Raw genomic sequence first — 24,639 nt, forward strand, 5'->3', positions numbered from 1 at the left:
ACATCCTGCCATCGTTCAGGCTCTTAGATTAAACTCTCTGTCAACTGTACATCTCTCTAAGACGGTGAACAGACATTTCTGTCAACACCCAGCCTATATTTAAAGCTCTGGGCTTTGAATTAATGTTAGAAGGCTTGAGCCACTTTAAAGACTATTTATCATCTATATTGTCTTTGCCCACCTGGAAGATTTTGTAGCCCTCAGCTGCTCTTAGAAATAAATCAGCTGAGGAATTTCCTTCAAATTGGAACTGCAGAGCATTTCAGGGATCCTCAGGCGACTAACCATAATGTGGGAGGAAGGGTAAAGACTAAAATCAAGAGAGGCCCATGGGAGGAAAAAGAATGCATACGCTCTGGGGAAAGAGAGGAATATGGCAGATGCAGAACAGAAAAGGTGGAAAGCAGGAGAGCTGGAGTCTGGCAGATGAACAGTCTTCAGTGTTGGGCACTTCTAGGTCTGCTCCCTCCTTGCTCTCCTACGACCTTTCTCCTGGTAGCTTAGCCAGGGAAGGTTCTCTGCTGGGATAACTCAGTATTAAGGCACAGAGCTTCCACAAGAAGAGGAAGATGTCTTGTTTCGAGCCAAAGTTTGCTGCTACAGCCTTCAGCTAGAGTAACCTACAAAGATTTTAGTCCTAATTTTTGTGGAATGTGTGAGGGGTGAGTTAACCACGAAACCTGCATTTTCAGTTTACATATTGGATCTGCTGGAAGCCTGTGCTGTGCTGTCCTTGAGGGCAAACCTCGGCTCTGGTCTCACATGAGATTGAGAAGTCCTATTTCAGTGTGGCAGATTATGGGCAGGTTTTGCAGTGCTGGTTAGACTATACTGAAATATTTGGTTCATAAAACCCTTCTCAAAGAAAAGAAGAAAAAACCCAGCTACCAACCAAAAAAGGAAAACAAGCAAACAAACAAAAAACAAATTTCAATCCTAAAAATCCCCAAACACTGAGTACCGAGAATTCTCCTTAAATGCAAGTTAGTTTTGCCAAGAATGCCTGTTCAAAGTCTATCTTCCCGGTTGTCAGCTTCCTAAAAAACCCATTTTGTTTATGACAGCATCAACCCCATGAAGAAAATAACTGTCCATTGAAGAGAAAGAAATCCAACCTATCAACTTCAAAGCTCTCTACTTCGATTGCTACGCGCATTAGGCAGTTTGACATATACACTCGAGAAGCTAATGAAAAGACAGCAGCCTTAATACGTTCCTGGTTTGGTTTAGCACTTTGGGTTTAACAATAGGCACTGGCAGATGGTCTGAAAAATTCGGCATTTGCACAAGGCACAGTAGTTGCAACAGGAATTCAAGTGCGGTTTGCAGGTTTTGAAGTTTGGCACGCAGTCAGCAGCAGGTGTGGGCCTTGGTTTTGGAGGTTTCTTCAGTTCAGCATTTTTCTGGAACAAACACATGAAAATTCATACAAATGCAGCACAGTTATGGGTCAGGATAAAGGACAGATGCAAAGAAAGTGAACTATGGGAACTTCTGGCTTGAGGTGAGTCGGTGGTTGTTGGCAATGAGACCTACGTTAAGTAGAAGATGGAGCTGATGTGGTGGGACTGGGCTGTGGGAGCTGCTGCATTACCTATGGGGCAAAATGGTGCACTGTGGATATATGTGCAGTGTGGGCAACTCCCTGTTATGAGTGCCTAAAAACGTGACTGAAAAGACCTTTCAAATATACTGTGTGGAAGAATGCAGGATCAGCAAATAAAACGATGCAAGAATCTTTAAAGATGACATTATTACAGGTTCAACAAGGTAATGGATTACTCTTGTAGGCCCAGCTTGTTTGTCACGCTGCTTTTGGAGCTCGGTGCATCAGATTTGCATCTGGGAATCCTTAACTGCAGACACAGGTGAGCGAGCTGAAAAAGATGGAGCGTGCTGCTTCCCTGTGATTTGGAAAGAGGGGAAACCTGGAGCTGGTCAGCACCAGTGCCAGGCACCTGGGCAAGGCCTCTGGAGCTTTCTACAAATGCCCCAGGCAATCTTTTAAAATGGGTAAGTTTAGCAGAAGTTTTATTTGTATGGTAAAAATTGAGGTGGTCTGTAAGTGCTTTAGATTTCAAGCTCGAGTACTTTGAGTCTGGCTGCCAGAATGACCTGCTGTGAGCTGCAGTGGAACAGCAGGACCTCCTGTTTATCAACCCAAGTCATCCTGGGGGTTTAGGAAGTGTTTCAGAGAAGACAGACCATTCAAAACGCTCGAAAGGAAAAGAAGGAACTGTAAATGTTGCTGGTTGTAGCAATGACTGGTTTGGCTTTGAAAAAGCTGCCACGTCAAACCAAAAAATGAAGTAAAAATGCTATTTTCTACTCTTTCAGAGTGTCTTAAAACTACCACTCTGAACCAAATGATGGGATCGAATTCCTAGGTCATGTTTTCAACTAAATACCAAATCATTTGGATCCTTCTACTTCAATGTTTTGGTACCTGCAGTTAAAAATGAGCAGAGTGAGTTTTGTGCCTCTGGGCTGCAGGGCTTGGACAGCTGACCCACGTGTTGGGATTGGGAATAGTATCTTTTTTTGGCCGGTACCTGAATAGTGTTGCAAATACTTAAAGCATCACATGTCTAAGGTATGTTTTCTGTAAGAGGATTGTAAAATAAAACAAAACAGAAACTGCAAAACCCAATAACCTGTAACTAATATAGAATCATGCTTTTTTTCCCCATCATTTATGTTTTTCATCTGTTTCTGCAATATTAAGCTTCAAACTTTTATGTAAGTTAAGTCACGTAATGACTGTAAAAACTTTCTAGATAAGTGCACTGGGGTAAAGTACAGCAATAATAAACCATTCTAATTTGACAATATTTTCTGAACAGCTGCCTACCTTGGAAGATTTCTTATTCTCTGCCTCTTTTCTGCTGACTTTCTGGGATCTTTTAGTTAAATCTTCAAAGAGAAATGCAAAACATAACATTAAATCAGTCTTACAGCAAATATTATTTAACAGATACGCTTTTATGCAAGATAACCTGCATTGCTATCCCATGACTGCACAGCAGAATGATGAAGTTCATCTCCAGGAACTGTCCTCACTTAAAAACAGCATCTAAACTGGGTTGTTGCTCATGGAAAACGAAGAGTAGTGCTATCTGCATTTTAGGAGGCATTCTGTTGTTGTTGAACATCATTTGGTGTTATGTGAACAAAAAAAATAGTTCCACAAAAACCAACCAACCAAACAAAACAACCAAAAAAACCCAAGGGCTCTGTGTAAGCATCTTCTCTTGGAGTATTTATGCATATTAATTGTATGAAAAAAAAAAAAAAACAGGAAAAAACAGTCAAAATTCCATATTTTCTTCTGTAAAAGTGGTGTTACCTACACAAATTTGGCAGGAATTATTATTCTGGTTTCATCAGCAAAAAGCTCCTTGCTGTTTTGGCATAAAACACCTTGAATTCTTCACTTCCTTGTTCCTTTTTTACTTACCATCTCTTTTTATGAAATGCTAAGGTAAAGGTGTTTCAGCAATGCACCTGTAGCTCTAAAATGTCTCTGTGTGTTGCTGGAGTTGATTCTTGAATTTGGTAAATTTTAGAGGTGAGATTTCAAACTATATGTGATGGAATTTTGTAAAGTTTCTTTTTTTTAAGATCAAAACACTAATATTTCTCACATTGTCCTTTGAGGAATATTAGCTTTATTATATATAACCTCTAATATGAATTACTATTTGACATTACCTCTGTAACTAAGACTTGCCTTGGGATCTAACACAGCAGGAGTTTTCTGCTACAGAGTGAACACTGCCTTTCTCACTAATCTATCACAACGTTTTTGTACATTGTGAGCTTTGGTTTAAGTACAAGATCCATGATTGATTGACAGAAAAAGATTTACATACGCCTGCTTATGAATAGTGGCTCCTTGTTTGTTCCAGAATTTGCCACCCAAATCTTTTTGAACACTGAACAATTACCAGAATTCACAGAATTACGCAATTAAGAATACGCTGCTTGGCAGTTTCATTTATTATTGTAGCATCGTTACAGAGTTAAGGTTACACATCCATCATCAAGTGACAGTGGGTGGAAAAACCATATTTCAAGCATAAGGAATTTCAGGCCACCAAGAAGAGCATGGCTTGCACCCACTGGTGTTGGTTGGTCAGTTTCAGTTTCATCTGGCAGGTTGTGTTGTCTTTGTTATGCTGTCCCTAGAAATTTTCTGGTGGTAGCTGAAATACCTCAGTGACATTCAATTCTGTGCCAATTTGATTTTCTATGTCTGCAACTGTTCTGGAATGCTTTGCTTATAAAATTGTTTTGGTAATGTTCAGTTAAAGATGGAGTGATATAATTAAACTGAGATTTAAACACTGGTGTGACACAAATGTGCAATAGTTATTCTAGAGATTTTGGTAAAGATAATATTGCCCAGTGGGCAGACAAGAGGGAAACATAGAAAAATATTTTTTAAATAGATAAATGCTGTAGTTGCCTCTTCTTTTTATATTTAGATGAAGCCTTCTTCTCCCAGACAGCCAATAATTTCATATTCCTCATCTGTTATTTACATGTTTTCAACTGTTGTCTAATTGACCAGCTGCTTACAAACCATTGAAGTTATTCTTTCATTTTGGATGTTAATGCTCATTGTTTTTGCATGCATATAGGAGAAGGATGAACACTGCTTGCTTGCATTTACCACCTTTGCTGTGAATTTCTTTTCTTACTTTGGCTAATTTTTTCTTTTCCCTTTTGACTCTAAAATGGGAAAGTGGCAAAACTGGGCTTTTCCACAGCATGGTGGGATGATGTGGATCTAACAGAAAATGAAGATGTGCAGAAAGGGAGGAATGCTTTTTGTAAGGCATTTCAGAGCCATCCAAAGCAAAAAGGCCTGATAGCATTAGGAGATTTTTCCTGTCTTGAGTGTCTGTTGGCAAAATAATATGGCATGATAACTTATCTGCTGTGTTCAAGGCATGTCCACGTTTTTCCAAGGACACTTAGAAGTTAACCAAAGGGAATGCATTTTATAATTCTGATTCCAGTTGTAAAAAAAATATTGGAAGTGTGGGGAGTGTAGGATTAGAAGCAACATGGAATGGTGTGGCACGAGCTTAACAAATGTGTCATTAAACCAATTTGGGATAAAGAGATTTGGATTTCATTGGAGAGACTTGTGTGGGACAGCTGGCTCACCTAAAAGAAACACTGCCCGTGAGTAAAAGGACAGAGAAAATAAAAGGTAAGAAACTCATTTGATTTGAGAACAATTCCTAGAAGCCCACGGAAGGGAGATGAACAATCGAAGTTTTATGACATTGTTCAGCTGAACATCCCCAAGTACCCAACAGTTTCTCAAGAGATAACTGAAAGTTGACTTAAGTTGCATTGAAAGCAAGTCAAGGTTGAGATTGTGAAAAAAATGTTAAGCATTGTTTGACAAAGTTCATCACAGGACCAATGGGCACCTGTCAGCAATGGCAGGGGCACAGCCTGTCCTGCCTTGGATAATTGATGACTTCTAGCTCCCCTGTAGTCCTCTCCTCTCTTGGTTAAAGATCACCTGGCACACAGGTGAACTGACATTATATTAATATCTCAGCAGAGAAATCAACAGCTTTCTGCAAGAGTTGATCCAAAAAAATTTGCTTACATTCACTTCTTCTATTTGGACTTTCAAAGAAAGATGGATGCCCATATTAACGAAATAACCCTGCTCTTGAATATAGAAGGACATACGGTATGATAGGAACCTCAGTGCAAACTGCAAATCTAAGGGTGGGTTTTCTGTTGTTCTTTTTACACTAAATTGTGGTTTGCCACACTGCCATACTTGAATACCATGGCTGCATTGCCACTGCAGTTCTGTGTAGCACTAAGGCATTTGTGTGAAACTGCAATGTTAAAGTCAGCTATCTGAACAGTCCATATTAAACAACAGCTGCATTTTCTTCAAGTCCTGTTAATTTGGCATCAAATGGCAAATTTTACTAACCTACGATGGAGATGGGTGGGAGGTCTGGGAGGTTCATTTTGTTGTTCTTTGACAGGTTGCATTCTGTCTTCTCCTCGATTACCAGGTGAGAACTGGCAGCTCTGAGCAAACTGTAGCAGAGCAATAGGCTTAGGAAGAGGCTCTTAGTTTCCATCCTGGGGAGAAAAAATCCCACTGTTCATAAAAACCAAACCACAGTCAAAATCTGTGTGTAGAAGAGAGGTACCTGTGTGGTAGAAGAAAAGGAGATGAGTCTCAGCAATTCTGTCATGTTGAGCAGTTTTATCAACAGATCTTTGACAATTATTTGTTCCTGCTACTTTGACCTTGACACCTGGATACCTAGGATTGCAGTTGTCTCAGTGGGGGAACAAAAAAGATCTCTCAAAAATAATCCTCTAGAGAATCTTTTTTTCTTCTGATTCTTTTCTCAAAAGTTCCCCCCATTCTTCCCTCCCACCCAGGGAAAAAACCAAAAAAAAACCAAAAAAAACCCAAGAAGCTGAGAAGAGTTCTCCCCACTGACTTTAACAGTGTTGTTTATTGAACAACCAAGGGGAGAGAAATTTCTGCATTCACTTTTGGCTGACTCCGTCACATGGTGGTATTTTTCCCAGTTGTGTTTACAAATTTGTGCCATAAAATCTATAATAATAATAATAATAATAATAATAATAATAATAATAATAATAATAATAATAATAATAATAATAGCAATAAAAACAAATTATGTTTCCTATTACTGTTCTCTGTCTACAAACAAGTCATGAAGAAATATTTTATTATATCCTGGATGTGGCTGCTGTGATTGCATATTGATTCATAGCCATAATTCAAACAAATTATAAAAGCCTCAGGGCTGAAAGGCACTTACATGCCAAAGCATTTAGTACACAATTAATAATTTTTCAGATTAGCAATGTCTATAGGATTTGAGCATACTTCAAGAGAAACCTGCCCTTTGTTCAATCTGGCCATGTACCCTGGATGAAAGCCCCTGGCCCTGGCCAACCTCTGAGTGACTCTGTGCAGCAACACGGAGTACACAAACCCAGTTACTGTTCTGCTCTCATTTTCTTCTAGATTTATAATGCTGTTGAAGTTCAAAGTTAATGATTATTTCCATGTGCTGTAGTTTTATGATGTGTCAGAGTTATGGAACATTCCTTGTGGATGTTCTGCCAGTCTTCAGATTTATATGTAGCTTTTTGCTAGTGAAGAGCTACTAGCAGTATTAAAAAAAAAAAGCAGCGAAACCAAATAGTTCAAGAAATTATTCTAGTTGTGACAGTTTAATTAGTGGAGACAAAAGATGAAGAGCTTCTGCTTTTGAAGTAGAGCATTTCCACTCTGCTCGTATGGCATCACCTCGAGCATTGTGAGGAGTTTTGGGCACCATAAGAAGGACATAAAGAATTAGTGTCCAAAGAAGGAATGCAGAGATAGGCAGGAGGGATTACTGGGAACCGAGTGCTGCTGTCTCTGTATCTCCAATGGTATGCAGTTGGTAGAGCTCAAGGCTGTATGGAAGTTGAGACCCAAGCTGGATTAAAGTAGTGGCTGTGGATAGATGTATCCTTTAAATGATTTGATGAAAATTTTGTAATAAGCAATGGGAGGAGTCTTTAATTTGATTACAGATATGGTCTGGTATTAAAGGTGGAGGTTGGTGGCCCTGCTCGTTGCAGGGGGGTTGGAGATTCATGATCCTTGGGGTCCCTTCCAACCCTGGCCATTCTGTGATTCTGTGATATATGTAGGTTGCTCTGAAATTAATGCCTTCTATTTATTCATGGCAATTTCAACAAATACAAAGAGCACAACAGCGCTATTTGACAGAGCAAACTCTCAGCTACAAAGCAGTATTTTTCAACATAGTCACCACCATTAGCTCTGCACTCCTGTTAGTGATGAACAGCAGCCTGCGTACTGAGCTCTTCAAAATCCACACCAATAGAGGTCACCGTCACCACCGCTGACACGCACCAGATCACTGTGCTCACAACCACTGCTGGACTTCCATAAACATCCACAAAATGTTGATGAATGTCACTGGGCACTATTTTGCCAGCACGGAGGAATCACAGCATCACAGAATCACTAAGGTTGGAAAAGACCTATAAGATCATCCAGTCCAACCATCCACCTGTCACCAATGGTTCTCGCTAAGCCATATCCCTCAACACAACATCCAAACGTTCCTTGAACACCTCCAGGGTTGGTGACTCCACCACCTCCCTGGGCAGCCCATTCCAGTGCCTGACCACCCTTTCAGATAAGTAGTATTTCCTAATATCCAGCCTGAATCTTCCCTTGCAATTACACACCTTTGCTCCGCTCACACTGCCACGTCAGACACCATTTTGTCAGGCTGCCTCTCTGCTGCCATCTGTTGCATGGTAACAAAATGGAACAGGATATTGATGGGAAGGTTCAACCCCTACTGCCATCCCACCGACAGCAGCCTTTGACATTGTGGGCCAACATCATAAATTAGGAGGCATTACTTTCAGAGCAGCCCATGTCTTTTGATCACAGAATCTAGCAGATAACCCTGCTTGGGTGTTACATCTAACAGCACAGTGTGTTAGATGCATGCAAGCAGAGCTGATAGAAAGACAAAGTGAGTGTAAAGAGGAGTCAGAAGTGAAAATGAGATGAAGGTACTGGTAGGCTTGATACTCTTTTCCATCATGTCACAGAACTCATGCATATATTTTTTCTTTTTTTGGCATTACAGGAGAGTTTTTATTTTCCAATTTTGCTCATTAGTTTCCTAATTCTCCTTCTCGATCTCATTAGAGACTTCTTAAGGTAATCAAACTATTTTCCTTAATTTTGGCAAGCTGCACATCTGCTTTTCTATGAAGACTTTGTTTTAAAGGAATTTACTTTCCTAGCAGATTCGTAACAATTAAAAAATACATTCTTGCAGGGTTGCCATTCATTGATTTAATTAGACTACAACGTACTACAATATATTTAACGTGATTTTTTTTTTTTAGTTTACATGGAGTTAGTTTTGCAAGCAGAGAAATAATCACTGAACTTCAGCCACCATTCAGCAAATTATGTAAGTAAACAGTTAACATGTGAAGTGCCCTTTACTTTCCAAGGGAATGACAGAAGTACACATAAAACCAAAAACAAAGGAAACATTTAAAAGCATAAAACAAATGAATTTATTGAGTGCCATCAGAGATTGCGGTGCCCTTTTCTATGCCATTTCCTCTGTAATTTAGATTATACTACTGAGTATGTAAAGAATATATTTTATACTCACCCCAACCGTTAAGCCTCATTAGCATTCTTTTCAAATATAAATTAGCAAATGGCGTAGGATGCGAAAGAGCTTTTGTCTTTTCTAATCCATTTTATCTTGTGAGGTCGAATTAAAAGTCTTCATGAAAGAATCTGATTTCCTCAGTTGCACCCTGTAAACTCAACACTTCTGAGAGGAGCTTGTTTCCTGCCACAACTGATTCCACTCTGAGATTTATCCTCATCCAACAGCGGACTGAGCAGTTGGAGACTTTGATTGCCTTAAACACTGGAAGGGACTAGTTTAAATTCTCTTGTGACGTCTGACAGACTCAGACCAACTCATAAATAAACTGGGATCACTCTAAATAGCCTGTTGAAAACTGTTGCTTAGAAAAATGAAACGTTAAAATGGGCGAACAAAGGAATATGAAGTAAACTGAAAACTGTGTTACATCACTCAGTAACTCAAAAATCTTCACCTATGCTCTGCTCTGCTGCTCTTTCCATTTTGAATGGAATGAGGGAATGCAAGAAAAGACAACAACAAACAAACAACCAAACCAAATCCAAACCACAAGAATTAGCAGATTCCTTGAAAAATTTCAAGATTTTAAGATGGAGAATCTTTGAAGTATTTAGGAAAAAAAATGGAATGTAAACTACAACAAAATGACTGCACAGCTCCCCCTGATGTTTTGGTTGGTCATTTTATTACTACACAGCGCTATCCTGTCTCAGCCATCAGGTTTCAGTAGAAGAGTTGCAATGAGATTGTGTTGGGAGGGAAGGGAACGAATCCACCTGAGACAAATGGGAATCACCAGCACTGCAGGCAGGCCTCTGCTGGGAATGCTCTGCAGTACTAAGAGCAGATTTATTTGCAACTGACTATACAGAATGCAACCGCTGTGCTTTTTCAATACTTCAGAGGGCACTGTCAGCACCGAAAAACTCCTGAGTTAATTAAATACAAGCAATACCTGCTACTCGTCCTCAAACTACAAAAGAATCTGGAATAAACCAACACAAAGCTTTCCTCAGGTCAAACCTGAATTGCAGTGTGCTTGAGCTATTTCATTTGGTGTTGTGAGAATGGGCTATAAAAATCTTAATCTACCTCTCTTATTATTTCCAAGGTTCTGGTAAAGACAAATTTTCCTTTTTCACTGGAAAGCTCCAAGCAGGAAAAAAAAAAAGAAATTGTCACACATCTACCTTCGTTTTGCAATTGGAATATAGGAAAAGTTTCTCTAGTTTAGGAATAGCTGCTTAATGAAAATGTGGGCATGCAGTATGTTTATGTGCTTAACATATATTGAATTCTTGTCACTTCAGAGTGATTTCTAGCCCTTGTGTGTTTTGAGGTGAGACTGTAGAAGAATGAGAGTGAAAATTATGGCACACTTCTATTCCTCTCTAGTGCTCTGGTCTTTGAGTTTTTAGGGATCATGTGTCACACTTTTCAATAGCAACAGCCAAGGGCAAATACTTGAGCAAAACAACATAAAGCCAAGAAAGACTTAATAACATTGCTCCAGGAACAGAGATATAAGGCTACACGTTTTTCTCAGAGTTCTGATCTACTAATACTTTGCTTTGGGTACAACTTGGTAGTTGTGGTGCACTGATCAACCTGGAGGAGGACCAGTACGAGTTGTTTTACGTCCTGTGCTCCAGACTGAGGTTAAGGGATTCCCTGGGATTGACAGGAAAGTTCACTGTCTAAATGCCTTTCAATCTTCATCACTTGCATTGGCTCTGCTTGGTCTTGATGCTATTTAGGTGTCCAGCTGCTGAGAGATGCTTACTTAGATACGGTGTAAGTGAAAGTAAAGTTATAGAGAAATGGTAAAGGAAGCGCACTGTGGCAAATATTTTTGATGTGTTATCTTGAATGAAATGACAGCTGTTGGGAAAAGCTGTCAAGAAATTAGAAGTCTGAAACTGCCTTAACAAACATCATTTAATCTCCCACTCCAACAGAGAAATCTGTTTCAAGGACTTAACAGGACTTTGAAATTCCTAAAGATAAAACAAACGCACATACAAAACTCATACAAAAATATACAGAAAAAAAAAGTTCAAAAACCCAGCCAGCCAGTGAACCAAAAGTTTTACATGTTTGAGAAAGCAAATTTTTGGGCATTCCAAAGGAGTACCATTGCTTCTGTTTTCCAGAGAATAAAATCACTTCTGGATTGTTCATTGTTCCAGCCAGGTTTCGGACACACTTTCAACACTTTCACACACAACAAGACAAAATATCAACAACAAAACGACAGTGGAGTTGGAGATCATCTCTAGTTTACAATGACTTTGTGATTAATGATAATTCCAGACTTAAAAGTCCCTTAGAATGGGGGTTTGCCATTGCTGACACTGAGAATGATGATGTGCAGACAGAAAATGCTTGGGTGAAGATCTAAATCGGATCTAATATTAAAGGCTGATAATTAGAAAGAAATGCTTTTTTCCTCATTAAACTATAAATTAGTAATCTAGAATTTCCCAGATAAAGTCTCCAAGATCTATAGTAACCATCTGTGCATACAGGATAGATGTGAAATTTCCAGACAGCAGTGAATATAAGGGAAAGAATGGAGTAACTAACTGTAGCAGTTGTATTGTAAAACTAATAATTAAGGAGAAGAAACCTGGAATTTTCAAAAGCAGCAAGAAGGTTAACAACAGAAGATTACAAAAGCAGAATATCTCATGACCTCATGAAAAATTATATCACAGCATAGAGGTACCACTAAGGGCAAGTAGAGATGTTTGACAGAGTCCCATTTTCAGAAACAAAAGAGAAAGGATAGCAAACTAAAACAGTGGACTTCAAGAAAGCATATTTCTATGAGTTAAGAAATGAGAGCTAAAATTCCACAAGAAAAATGTCCACAGTAAAAACAAAAACAAAAAATGGCAAACAAACAAAACCAAAATAAACGACTGAAAATAAGTTTCTGTCAGTTTATAAAATACTTTCAGCAACTTAAAATGGAAATAACTTCAAATGGATTATTGTAGGTAAGCTTAAAAATACCCTCAGTAAAGATTAGACCATAACAAAGTTCCTGCTGTTGCTTCTTAGTGGAGTTAATTCCATTTACTTCTTGAGCCGAGTATGGATATTTATTCAAATTTAGGTAACCTTTACACCTAAAATTAAGCTATATGTGCAGTTTGCACATATTAATTAATTGTTTCCTTAGAGCTACTTATGGTTTATTCAGAACTGCTCTTCACAAATATGTCGTAAACATCAAACCTTCCCTTCTGAGGAAAAGCAGCAAACCTTTTGTATTCTGTCTTTCAAGAGAAAGCAGACACAGCCCAGGCAGAGGAAAAGGAAAGTGTTCCATGTAGAATGGAGCTGAGCTGAGCTAAAAGACACCTATTAAATCTGTCACAAGTGCATCATCAAACACCTGCTCCTAACTGCTTTGTTAGAAGCAGCTTTATTAAATATATGCTGGTTGGTCAAAGTAACTATTTAATACTGCATTGAAAATAAGTTAGATTCTGAAAATGGGTAAATTGTGAAATTACGAAGATGCTCACTGGTGCCTTGTGTGGTTGAGTGCTCACCTTCTTCTTCCATATTTTTCACCCATAGTGTGCCACTTTTTAAAGACAACATGTGTGGAACCTGAGGAAAATGGCCTTGCACGTTTTGATGCAAAAGACAGAAGTATTCTGTTGTGACTCCAGTGCTTCTTGCAAGGCAAATCACTGAGACAAAATATGAAAGTATTCTGTTATGTTCTCAGTGCAGAGTTATTGAGGAAAACAAGACTATTCACCCACTAAAGCTGTATTGAAAGGTTTTAGAACTATTAGGGGTTGGACTCGATCTCTGGAGGTCCCTGCCAACTGCTATGATTCTGTGATTCTGTGATTCTGTGAAAAATAACAAAACCGAAGCAAATGAAAACAGCAACACTAATTTTAACAAAACAAACAAAATCAACCAACCAACGGAAGAAAAAGAAACAAAAACAGAGTTCTAGAAGTTAATTAGTAGTTACAAAGCTAGAAGAAAACGGAATCAAATGACTGAGAAGAAATATATGATGATCTTTTAGGAAAAAAACAACAAAGAAACAAACCTTAGAAAAACTGACACAAGTTTGGTCCCCTTGCTATCTTTGAAATAATGGGATTCCAAAGCTTTTTGGCTTGATTTTTTTTTGCAATTTAATTTAAATTTTTATCCTGGTAGACAGTTGATGCGATTTTAACCCTCTACCTCTTGAAACCAGAGAAACTAAAACAGAGGAATTTCTTGAAATAAGTCTAATACGCTTACCAGCACAAGTTGACCTCTTCATAGGTTCAAAACTAGGTAGATGCCTTTGACTGGGAAACTGTTCTATATGTCCCCCTTAATTTCTATATAGAAATTAAACCTTTTAATTTTCAGCCTGAATTTAGTGCTTGGTATGTATGTACATATCATTATCCTCCAGTGTTTAATTATCTCTTCTTCCTTTCTTTCTCAGCTACTAGAGAAAACTATGCAGTCCTTTGTCTTTATTTTATTACATCACCTGCATTTTAATCTCTGTGGTGCTATGGAATTCTATTCCTTATATCAACTTTGATGAGTCGTTTGCCATTGAGTCATAAAGTAATTTAAGCTGTTAAGGACTCACCGAGGTCTGTGGCCCTACCTCCTGCTCAAACCAGTGCCACTGTAGATTAAATTGACTGACAGCTCCTTCCCTTGAGACCTGAATATCTCTAAGGATGGAGTTCTCCAAATCTCTAATTGGATTGACTCCATGGGAAAATTCATTTTACTGCCTCCATTTAGCAGGAATGTTCAATGTTCCAAATGGTACCTGATGCCCCTTGCTGCCCAGTTTATCAGTTGTTCTTCCCAAGCTGGTATGACCAGCAAATCTGCTGAGCGTGCACCCTATCTCATTAAATAAATCATTAATAGAGATGCTAAGCAGTTCTGGCCTCAGTTTTGATCCTTGAGAGGCTCCAGTAGTAACTGGTCACGAGCTGAACTTCATACCCATGATCATGATCCTTTAAGTATATGCTCTGGATGATTCTCCACATCACTTATTTTCTGCTCATGTAGTCCTTACTTTACTGGCTTGGCCTGTTGGAAGACTATGGGAAATTGTGTAGAAGTCCTATTTGAATTGAGTGTATATAGTAGTATGCTGCCCTTTCCATTTATGCACGCATGCAGGCAGTCACATGTCCAGTCACTTCAGTAAAGAAGACAGTCAGCTTGGTCAGGCATGATTTGCCTTTATATATCCATCCTTGCTGCTCTCAATTACTTGGATTCAAGGAACATTTTCTCTACTGCCTTCCCAGGGACTGAGATCAGCCCAATTGACCTTTAGTTTCCTGGATCATCTTCTCACTCTTTTTGAAGATGAGTGTGATGTTTTCCTGTTTTCTAAGCATAAAGAATCTCCCCCAGTTGCCACAACCTTTTAAAGATGTCAGCAGGCAGCCTGATGCCCTGGGATGCACCCTGCCTCATCTCTCAGACGCCCAGCTGACCTAAATGCTCTTTGCATCCTTCTCTGCAGTGGGTAGTGATGCACTGACGCATTCCTGCAGGATTTGCCTCTGGGCTCAGGCAGCTGGGAGGCCACAAGGCAGACTGACCAGCGAAAGCTGAGGAAGACACTGAATACCTCAAATTTTTATGTATCCCTGCAACACAGAGAACTTGAGTTGCTCTTGATGAGGCCAAGGCCTCGCTTGGCAGTGCTGGGGCTGCCTCTGCAACTTCACAAATCCCAGACCCCAGCAAACAGTGAACCTTTGCAGATATCAAGTCAGGTTGGCCAATAGGGTCCCCTATCTCTTGGTGGGTGTCTCCAGTGACTGTTTCTCACCACTTCCTCTTGATGTGGACACTGGGCTGGGCCACAGACTCCTGGATGTCACCCAGTCTGCTACAACCCTCCTCCAGCGTCCCCACTGGTGATGCAGCACTTTAACCAGTGTGCACTTCCCAGAGGTACCAGCCACATACCACAACAATTTTCTGCCTAATTATCAGTAACCATTATAGCAAAATTACTGTTGTGGACTTGCTGCTCACACAGTCTGCGTGGGGCAAAGATGGAATTGAGCACAGTGGGTGTCCTTGTGCACACATCCATCTCCTTTGGCCCTAAGTGAAATACTGGTGTTAAAGGCTTTTTCCTGTGGGAAATACTGTATATGTTGTCCATCTGCCACTGGCCATAAACGGAAGCCCTCAAAATGCTCTGAGTTTTCTTGTTTTCTTCAGTACAATGAGATGTAGTAAAACAAATACTGCTGCATCGCCAGGAGATAAATTCTTTAGCTACTGCCAGCCCTATTGTTTGCACGGGCATTATCTTTGCAGAATTGTTCTTCACTAATTTGATGTACTTTTTTAATTGCAGTTGCCAACCTCAGCTGTTCTGGAAGCCATGAAATACTCTCAGACAGTGTTTAAAATAACACAAAGCATGCAGTTATGGTGCTCGTGTCTAAATATATCCTCAGTTTGTTTAAAAAAAAACAATCCATGTGCTGAGTATAAAAATGAACATGTCTGTAGCTGAAAAGCAAGCTTATTTTTCAGATTTAAAGCAAATTTAGTTCCAAGGTTTTGTTTTCTTTGTTTGTTTTCTTTTGATATTATGCTTAGGCAATATCCTGGGGCTGTTTTTATAGTTCTCCTTTAATACTTACTGCTATCAGCTCTGTTTCTTCTCCTGCCTATGTATTTTCCCTTAGTTTTTCCAGAAGTCCAGCGCAGCTCAGGGGTTACGTATGTTGCATATCTGCACCTGCAGCTTGGGGATTTCATTGGGCTGCCCAAAGTGCCACCAAGGTGGGCATGTCCTCCTGCTGCCCCTGCCATGCAGGACACCAACGCGCTCCCTGCTGTGGCCAGGTAGCAGCAAGAGCTCAATTTTCCCTTTTTATAAAATGGGTTTTGGTAAATCCTTATTTACCTGCAGAAAATAGTGCAATTCTTGATTTTTTTTTTTTTTAACCCAAGGAATGACTTGAACTCAAAGGGTAACAGTGTGATGGATCTGAATTTCTGCTTCGTTTCTTCTTAAATTGAAGAAAGGCTATGAAATGCTACTGAGTAAAGTCAGACTGGCATGCGGAGCTGGAGGGCTTCTCCCAGTTCATTATCATTCCTTTTGTTCTTCCTTCCAGACTCTTTTCTCCTGTTGTGGTTTCTTCCCCCCCTTCTTCCTTTCCAGGTATGAAGGTTCAGCAGAAGAGGCTCTGTCTTTTAGTAGTAGATGGCAGTCTTTCTCTACCATCACCACAATCAGTTTACTAAAACAAAATGCAAATGTTGTACAGAGACAAGTGTACTGGAGAGACATTTGAAGCTGTACGTTAAATTTCAGTGTGATTTTTAACTGAAAAGTTTTTCTGAAGTAATCGAACTCATTCTACCCTTCTTGCTTACCTACTCCTTTTATATCTATTTTCTGTTTTCTGGTTCTACCTTCTATTTCCCTTCATTTACTACAGTGATCCATGGTCTCCTGTTGCTTTTGACCCAGGGATTTCTTTTGCCTTTCATGCATATAGTTCTTTTTCATTTGTACTCCTTCATTGTTGCCCTAGCTGTTCTCATCAACCCCAGCTGGATATTCCTGAGGAGTGAAACAATGAAATTGAATGAGATGCTACAGTATGCAGGCCAAAGCTTGGCTGCAAAAAAAAAATCTGAATGTAAAGGCGTTTGGATATCAAATAATAAAAGAGGAAGAACTGGGTATATTGATCACAGCATGACCAAGGGTGACAATGTGGTGCAGCTGTGGAAAAAGCAAACGCAATCCTAGGATGTATTAAGAGAAGTGTTTGTAACAGAAATATGAAAGCACTTAATACTGTTTTGCGCAGGACACTGGTGTTCATTTAGAATATTGAGTTCCATGCTGGTCACCCATGTGGAGTAAAAATGCATTTAAGTTAGAATGGATACCACCAAAGAGTAATAAAGCGATTTAAAAATGTCATTGTTTGAGATACCGTGTGATCTAGCAGATGTCTTGTATGATACTGTCCTACACACCCCACTTCTTCATGTTCCACCTGACATTTAAGACAGAAGTGGCAGCTCCTTGCCAGAAAAACCCAGCACAGCCTTCCTTGAACACTTCAAACATAGCTGACCCCCCAAAAACCCGTGTTGTTTCTAGATCCTGAACGAGATTTGTCGTTCTCATGTTTATCACAGCTGTAAAATAAAATTACATTTGGCATCAGCGTGGGTGAGGATATGGAGGGCAGCCCCACTTCTGTGCCTGCAGGATGGGCCCTGGGGCACGGACTGGTGTTGGAGCAGGGCTGGAGCAGCTGGAGCCTGTGTGAAGCCCATGTGGGATCAGCTCAGGGTAGCACACAGCACTTCTTAACACTGTTATTACGCTCTCAAACTGAACAGTTTTAAGGGTGTTTTGAAGATTTTCAGCTCAGCCTCCTGTGCCATGAGTGCATCGTAGTAAAAGGTGAGAATCACTCTTAATGGCAGCTAGAATCCATTTCTCACTGGGGCTCAGAGATCAGCTGTGTTACGATAAGAAATGCAGAGTCTCACTTACGTAGAAGAAGGACTCGCACGCCGTATTTGTCGTAGCTCTCTATTCATGTCACTGCTCGTTCTCTCTGCTATTGCTCATTCAGAGCCTGCTGGCCCCGTGCACCCTGCCTGGATTTCACTGCTCAATTCGTACTTAAACCAACTGTTAATGATTATAGTAACATGTTGATCTGAATCGGTCCTATTTCAATTTCTAGGAACGGAATCCTTTGAACCCTTTCTTTTTCCTGTGACAAATTCTTTTGTTTTCATTCTTTTTTTTTTCTCCTGAGGGATGGCTGGATGACCAAGTAACTTCCTAATATTCTCCTAGCACAGCAGGAATTTAATTTATAAGTTACATTTCTTCCAACTGGCTTTCCAATTTCTTTCTTCATAGCTTTCCTATTCATTATCTAATTTTTCAGTAGAGTAAGAGGCAGTATTCCTTTACTGACCTTGCTGATGGCAAGTGATCCCCCTACAGTGCCCTATTTTTCTTAAACCAAGTTCTCTAAGTCCTATTCCAAAGGTTTTCTGGGATCTGTGTCAAACCAACACTATACAGTAGCTTTATTATCCATGTGGGCAATTATTAAGCTGTTCTGTGACTTACTGAAAATTTTCCCACCCAGCTGCCCCAGTTTAAGAGATATCACCTGCTTTAAAGTGGTTATCTCGCCCTTCAAAGAGGCCCTGATTCCACCAGGAAAGGGATGAAATCATGGGAGCATGGGGAGATGAGTGGGTGTGAGAGTGGATCAATCAATTGATGCACTGACTACAGAAGGAACTCCAGATTTCTGCCTTAACTGCTATGGGGGAAGGAGTGCTCAATGCTGAGAAATGTTCTGCTCATAAGCTAGGATGCTAAATACTTTGTGGCAAATTATTTAGCCTGGATGATTTCATAGTGTTGAGAGGATTTTCTCAATAACTACTGAAAGGTTAAGTGTGTTTTTAATTTCTGTATTTTTACCTTAATATCAAATACTTTTTTATTAAGAAAATAAAAAAAAAAAAGTTTCTCTTTTCCATATTGCTATTTTTGGCTTTAACTGAAGTGTATTCTCTCATGTAATAGTTGCATTGCAATGGGGGTTGTGGGCTTTTCTCCATTTGAAATATAATCTGCCTATCATAGACTAAAACTTTGCTTCCTGTTTGCGAGCAATTTTAATCTTCTTCTTTATTTTTAATAATATTAAAATATTCTATACTTCTAAAATTACTTTAAAGCAACTTTCTGGTTCTCGGTTAGTTTGAATGTCAGGAGCAAGGACTCTGCTTGAGAACGTTTTTTGCTTAGTGCTGGGACTCAGGTCATTTTATAACAATTCTCTAAGTGTTCTGGCCTGTCACTGTGTGTTCAACTGCATCTGGGTGTTTAATGCATCCAGGAGGTGCGTTTCTTCTGAGAAGAGAAAAGGGACAAAGTTACATATCTTTGAAGAATGGAGGAAAGCAGAAGCTGTCAAACTGTGGTTGCTCCTATGTTCACTTTCTAGAGAAACTGCTATGTGAAGTACTCATTCCCTTATTATATTCTAAGAGTTTTACATATTGTTTTGATCAAGAGATGTTTTTGACAAGTCCATCTATTCTTTTCCTATGCTATTTGAGAGGATGTACAGGTTTGGGCATGGGAGATTTCTCGTATTGTCTTACGTTTGTATACTGGAACAAATCAGTTTATGTTACTGCCAGTACATCTATGAAGTGATTACTTTTATTTTTAAGGGTCTAAGCTATGAGATACTTGATCCACTTCAGGCAGTGAATTAGCTTCAGGAATTGCTGGGGTAATTTCAGTTCCCCTGGTGGTGATGGCAAAGAAGTATCAGAGCAATTAATTAAATTATATCTGATAGTAAAAATGAAATAAAATAGCTCTCTGGCTTTTTGTTGATTAATTTTTGGACATTTGGTGAAAAATCAGAAGAGGTTCCTTTTGTGTAACATATGCATAGAAGCTGGGATATCTGGATTTTCCTTACACAACAGGTCAAGTTCATGTTATCGTGGCTGTGGTCTGTACAAGTAATGACTGTAGGAGCCATTGAACTTTGCTGCTATTTAAGGTAAATCAATTTGTTACAGTAATGTACCCTTTCAGAAATGAGTAAGTAGCATATAAGTCAAATTGCATTGCTTTTGTCTCTGTGTGCAGAAACCTGGCATCAGTGACTCGGACATAGTGTTCCACATGGAAGAAAGACATCGGAACGATCCTTGGTATCTACACCAGATCAATGAGAGTTCTGGACTGTCTCTACGAAATGCTGCAAGGCACAGCTTTTTAATTTTATTTTATTTAACAGAAGAAGGGAAATCCATGTGTGACCCAGAAGTGGTAAATAAGTATGAAGACAAATGGCGGGAATATGTATTAATTGATAAACTACACACAGGAAAACAATATGTGTTTTAAGAATGGAAAAAACTTATGGCCACACATCTAAAGAAAAACTAGCATCATACATTCAGATGGGGAAATTCTGTTTCAGGAAGCAGTGAATCGAAAGGTTTTAGGAGTTATGTTGGAAATCAGCTCCCATTGTAACACTGCTATCAAAAGTTCTGATGTAGCTCTTGAATGAGAAAACAGGGCTGACTTCAATAGGAGAGAATATTTATTTAACATTGGTATGACTATTACTGGAAGACACTCCATGAAGAACACTCATTGAGTGGAAGGAATTTGGATAAAACATAAAAATGATCAAAGGAATGGAAAAGTACATCTGAAAAGAGCTCTTGAAGTTCAATCTATTTAATATCAAAGAGAAACTGTAAATGTCTCCATCACTGAACCTACTTGGTAGAACTGGGGGGAGGGAGTGATAGTAGACTTTTCAAGCAAAGCAGCAAAGATATATTGAGATTAAATCATAAGAAGAAGTCAGAACTAAAAAATAAAGATCTTGACTATTCTGGTTCATTAGTAATTATACTTTAAAATGACCATCCAAAGGCTGAAACCTTTCTTTCCTTTTTTTCTTCTTCTTTTCTTTTTCACTACAAAGACTTGAAACAATGAATTTTCTTTATTTTTAAACTAGGAAATGCAAATTGTAAGCAAAACTACTGCTCGTTACGTCATTGTCTGTATTGCTGCAGTAACGTACAGTTAGACCTTCATTTTAATTTATCATTTTGTAAGTGTCTGAATCTGTGCCAGGATTGTGTTCAGCTCAGATGTGTGAGGGGTGCACTTCTCTCTGAGTAATCCTGGAGAGAAAGATGTTGTGTTGTTGCACTCCCACACTTTGGTTTTCCAACCATACTGACCTATTACTTATTTGGAAAGGTGTTGTCTCAAAATGTTTTTTAAGTCTTGACATCCCTAAAACCCCCTTAACTCTAGGAAAATTGATCATATTCATTTTGAGCATCAGGCTTTGAGTCAAACACACTGAAGCAGCCCATTCCTGAGTGCTACGGAATGTACACTGAGAAAACAAGCTAAAGAAGCTTTGAAATTCAGCATGGAAAAGACAAAATGCTGAGAATGAATCCCCAAACAGCATTCATGTATCCATTAATTACAGTGTTGGTTCTTTTTCTACGCATTGTGTTCCCTCAAATGCAGTCTGTATTGCTTTCAGATCATTTGCACAGAGCTGCTTCTACACCACTTAGTGTAAGAAGGATAGGATATAAGCTGCTGCAGGCCCAGAGTGGTTCAGGCTCAGAAAGGTGTCAGTCCACATTCTTTCTAAATTTCCAAAATTGGTTACAGGTGTCAGCTGCATTCAGCTACAGCAGAGCTGCCACCGTGTTTTATCAAATCTCACAGTTGATGATTTCAGTTTCGGATGCTTCCTTTCAGTGCAATTTGTCACCTTTAACCACTTTATTATTTTTTTTTTTAAAGGCAGATCTATTACTGCCAGCTCCAAGCACGTCTTGTTACCAGCTGGCTGCAAAGAGCCTGAAGGGCTCTGCCCAGAATGAACATTCTTGCTGCCATCAGCAGCTCCTGTACCCACAGCCTGCCTGGAGCATGGCTCCATCTGTCAGCAGTGCTTGATGCTGTGCAGGGAATGCATCAGTGCTGGACACATGGCAGAGCCCATTGTAGGAGTTTGCTCTGCAGGAATGAGCAATAAGTTTAAGTGGGTACACTCAGATATTTGAAAATGGAATACTTGTATTGATGCGGTGAAAGCATGCTTAATGTTTTGCTGAATGGTGAGAAGGGTTGTGTTAAACACACTGGAAATTATTGTTTAAATGCTATTAATAATAGAATGGCTTCCTTAATACTTATGGATTGAGAATGATTTTCTGAGATGTTTTTCACATTGGAGATGCACAGAGGGGTGAATGAAAGAGATGCCAGAGCTGGGCATTTCTCATTACTGCCTTCTGCTTCCTTAGAACTTAATTCATATTACGTATGTTTAAATCAAATCAGACTTTAACTCACACCCCCCAAATAAAGAAAGATTGAAAAGAAAGTGTGATTTGAAAAATAGACGCAAATGCAAGAAGTCAGTGGTTTTTCCCATTGACACATTTCTTAAACAGCAAATTTAAGATGTAGCAAGGAAAAAAAGCAATGCAATAACTTTTCTGTGCAATATGCATTCAACACGAGGATATATGCTTAATTAACAAGGTGTTAATTATATCAACAAAGTTTTCAGTAGATCTTCACCTTGCAGTGTACTGAGAACTCATTTATGCATATGGCTTTACATGAGTCTCAGTATATGAGTTTTGGCACTCATAAAAGGTCAAAGGAAATATTAACAATAAAAGCCTACACTGAAGTTGGCATTTTTTCCTCAATTTTCAAAGTGTGGAGGTTTTTTTTCCACATACAAGAATTGTGATTCTTTTCTCTTGTATCTTCCCTAGGTGTGATTATTTCCCCCTTTTTACAGTTGGGGTGCAACACTTGCAAAAGCTTTCTGAGCCTGTTTCAGAATAGAAGAAAAAAACAGGCTGCATAAAGCAGATGTATAGGGAAGTACAACTTCAATGTATGGAAACCCAAACAAGAGACATGATTTAAAAAACAGAAAATAGAAACTAACCAAACCAAACACAACAGAACAACCAAAGGAAGCATACCTTACAGCCTCAAGATTGCTTTTTGGGAAAGAAGATGAAAACAGCTGTCCAGAATTTGGTATGGGGATTCAAGTTATCCAAATAAGATACAGGCTCCAATCTCTCTATGTATTTAACGTCAAACTCTCCAATCAAATGCATCCAAAGATTTCATCCTACCTCAATCAGAATTGTTTCTGATATTAAGATGGTCCAGAAAATATGAAAATGCTGGTGAAGAAGCAAACTCATTTCTGAATGTGATAAGGTACCACTTCCATCGTGTGACTGAGCCAAAAGAACAGGGAGCTGTGCAGTGCACGGGGGGAAATAAAAGGGGAGAGGGGAGTGAGGAACACAAACACAAACATCTCTCTCACACACACACAATAAAATCTACCAGGGACAGCAGTAAGAAATGCATCCATTTAGGGAAGTTACAAATGCAGTGAAATGAACAAATGAAGTCGCTGTAAAAATCAGCAGAAGTGCTCCGAATGAGAACAGAGACTGGGAGAAAAATGCTGACAAATTGCTGCAAATGGCAACTGTAAATTATCACTGAATTCAAGTACGTAAAGCAATTACTGCTTGCTTAATTCACCTAAAATTATATATGAACGTCATGCATATTGATGGTGGATTTGCCACTTGAATATGTTTAATATAAAATGACTTTTAAGGACATATTTTAGAGCAAATCAGAAAAGAAATTGCAGTCCGTAGTGTGAAGAGAAACATGACCAGCCCCCGGAATAAAATCTAAACCCTGTAAATCATTCAGGAATTATAAAAGCTCCAGGAAGATAAAGATCTACATTTTATACAGTGAATTTCTTTACGTTGGAGGGCAAAAGTTAAAAGCCTAGCCAACTACTTCAAGCAATAGAAAAGCACATAGGAGCTTTACTTTGTTAACACAAAAACCACAGAACTATGGCACATAGAGATGAGATAGCATTGAAAATAATTATTTGCAGAGAAAACATAGGTAAGTGTAAACTGAACTGAAAAGCAAAACTTGCACCAAAACTCAAGCCCCATATATGTCAAACAGAATCAAAGCGCTCCGAATCCCAGGCAGTGCTGAAAAGAAGAGTTGGAAAGCGAGCACAGAACGGGAGCCGAGAAACGCAAAAGAGCAAAGAGGTAAAATAGTAAAATAATCTTAAAACTTCACCGCTCTCCACACCACAAAGTTAGATTTGTGCGACAGATCAGAACGCAAAGGAAGACAAATCTCCTCGGTGCCACGTAGCAGTGAGATGTGATCATTTCCATCCAAGTAACGCAGTGGCAGTCAGTGCCCTGCCGAAGAGGTTAAATATTTTGGTCCTACTGAAATAGCAAGCTGTTATTCTATTTATCAGGCTCTAACAGAAACCAAAACAGCTGGTCTCCCTTGTTCTTCTGAACTGCAGAGAATATAGTCAAAGCTTTGGAGCTGTTTTCAGTCCCCTTTGACTCCTCAGCAGCCTGCTTTTAAATACCACCTCCTCCCAGAGCAGTTCAGAAGTGCTTCCTATGTATTAGCTGACAAAATTATAACTATGGCGAACGTCCTTTTCTACTTCAGTTTTTGCTTCTTCTCCGTCATTTTCTTTCTCTCTCTCTCTTTTTTTTTTTTTTACATTTCCTTTCTAACTGTTGCTCTGAAAAAATCTGGCGTCATCTCCTCTTTTTCTTTTCCTTCCCAATTGAAAACCAGGGGGAAGGTCCTGTCGCAGCAGTCTTCCAGCAGAGAGGTTTGCAGCTGATGGCAGCAGTTGAA

At 39.2% G+C, this 24,639-nt stretch overlaps 1 protein-coding gene across 1 annotated transcript; it reads right to left on the minus strand.

The window, feature by feature from the left end:
• Positions 1-363: 363 nt before the first annotated feature.
• ASIP (agouti signaling protein) lies at positions 364-24,445 on the minus strand. Its single transcript, XM_031605696.2, has 4 exons — positions 24,049-24,445; positions 5,975-6,129; positions 2,852-2,913; positions 364-1,403 (listed from the first exon to the last, which is right to left on the minus strand). The coding sequence occupies exons 1-4, from the start codon at positions 24,147-24,149 to the stop codon at positions 1,227-1,229; spliced, it is 495 nt and encodes a 164-aa protein (XP_031461556.2). The 5' UTR covers positions 24,150-24,445; the 3' UTR covers positions 364-1,226.
• Between the last annotated feature and the right edge of the window lie 194 nt (positions 24,446-24,639).

Source organism: Phasianus colchicus, chromosome 17, assembly GCF_987193195.1.
Source record: "Phasianus colchicus chromosome 17, bPhaCol1.hap1.1, whole genome shotgun sequence".
NCBI lineage: Eukaryota > Metazoa > Chordata > Aves > Galliformes > Phasianidae > Phasianus > Phasianus colchicus.

What these genes read in the sequence shown, in the direction of transcription:
- ASIP (XM_031605696.2), bottom strand. Translation starts at nt 24,149, where the DNA reads ATGGAAATGATCACATCTCACTGCTACGTGGCACCGAGGAGATTTGTC. An exon ending in ACTTTGTGGTGTGGAGAGCG is followed by an intron (nt 6,130 to 24,048) that starts GTGAAGTTTTAA and finishes TTTTCTCCCCAG; the next exon opens with GATGGAAACTAAGAGCCTCT. An exon ending in AGAATAAGAAATCTTCCAAG is followed by an intron (nt 1,404 to 2,851) that starts GTAGGCAGCTGT and finishes TGTTTGTTCCAG; the next exon opens with AAAAATGCTGAACTGAAGAA.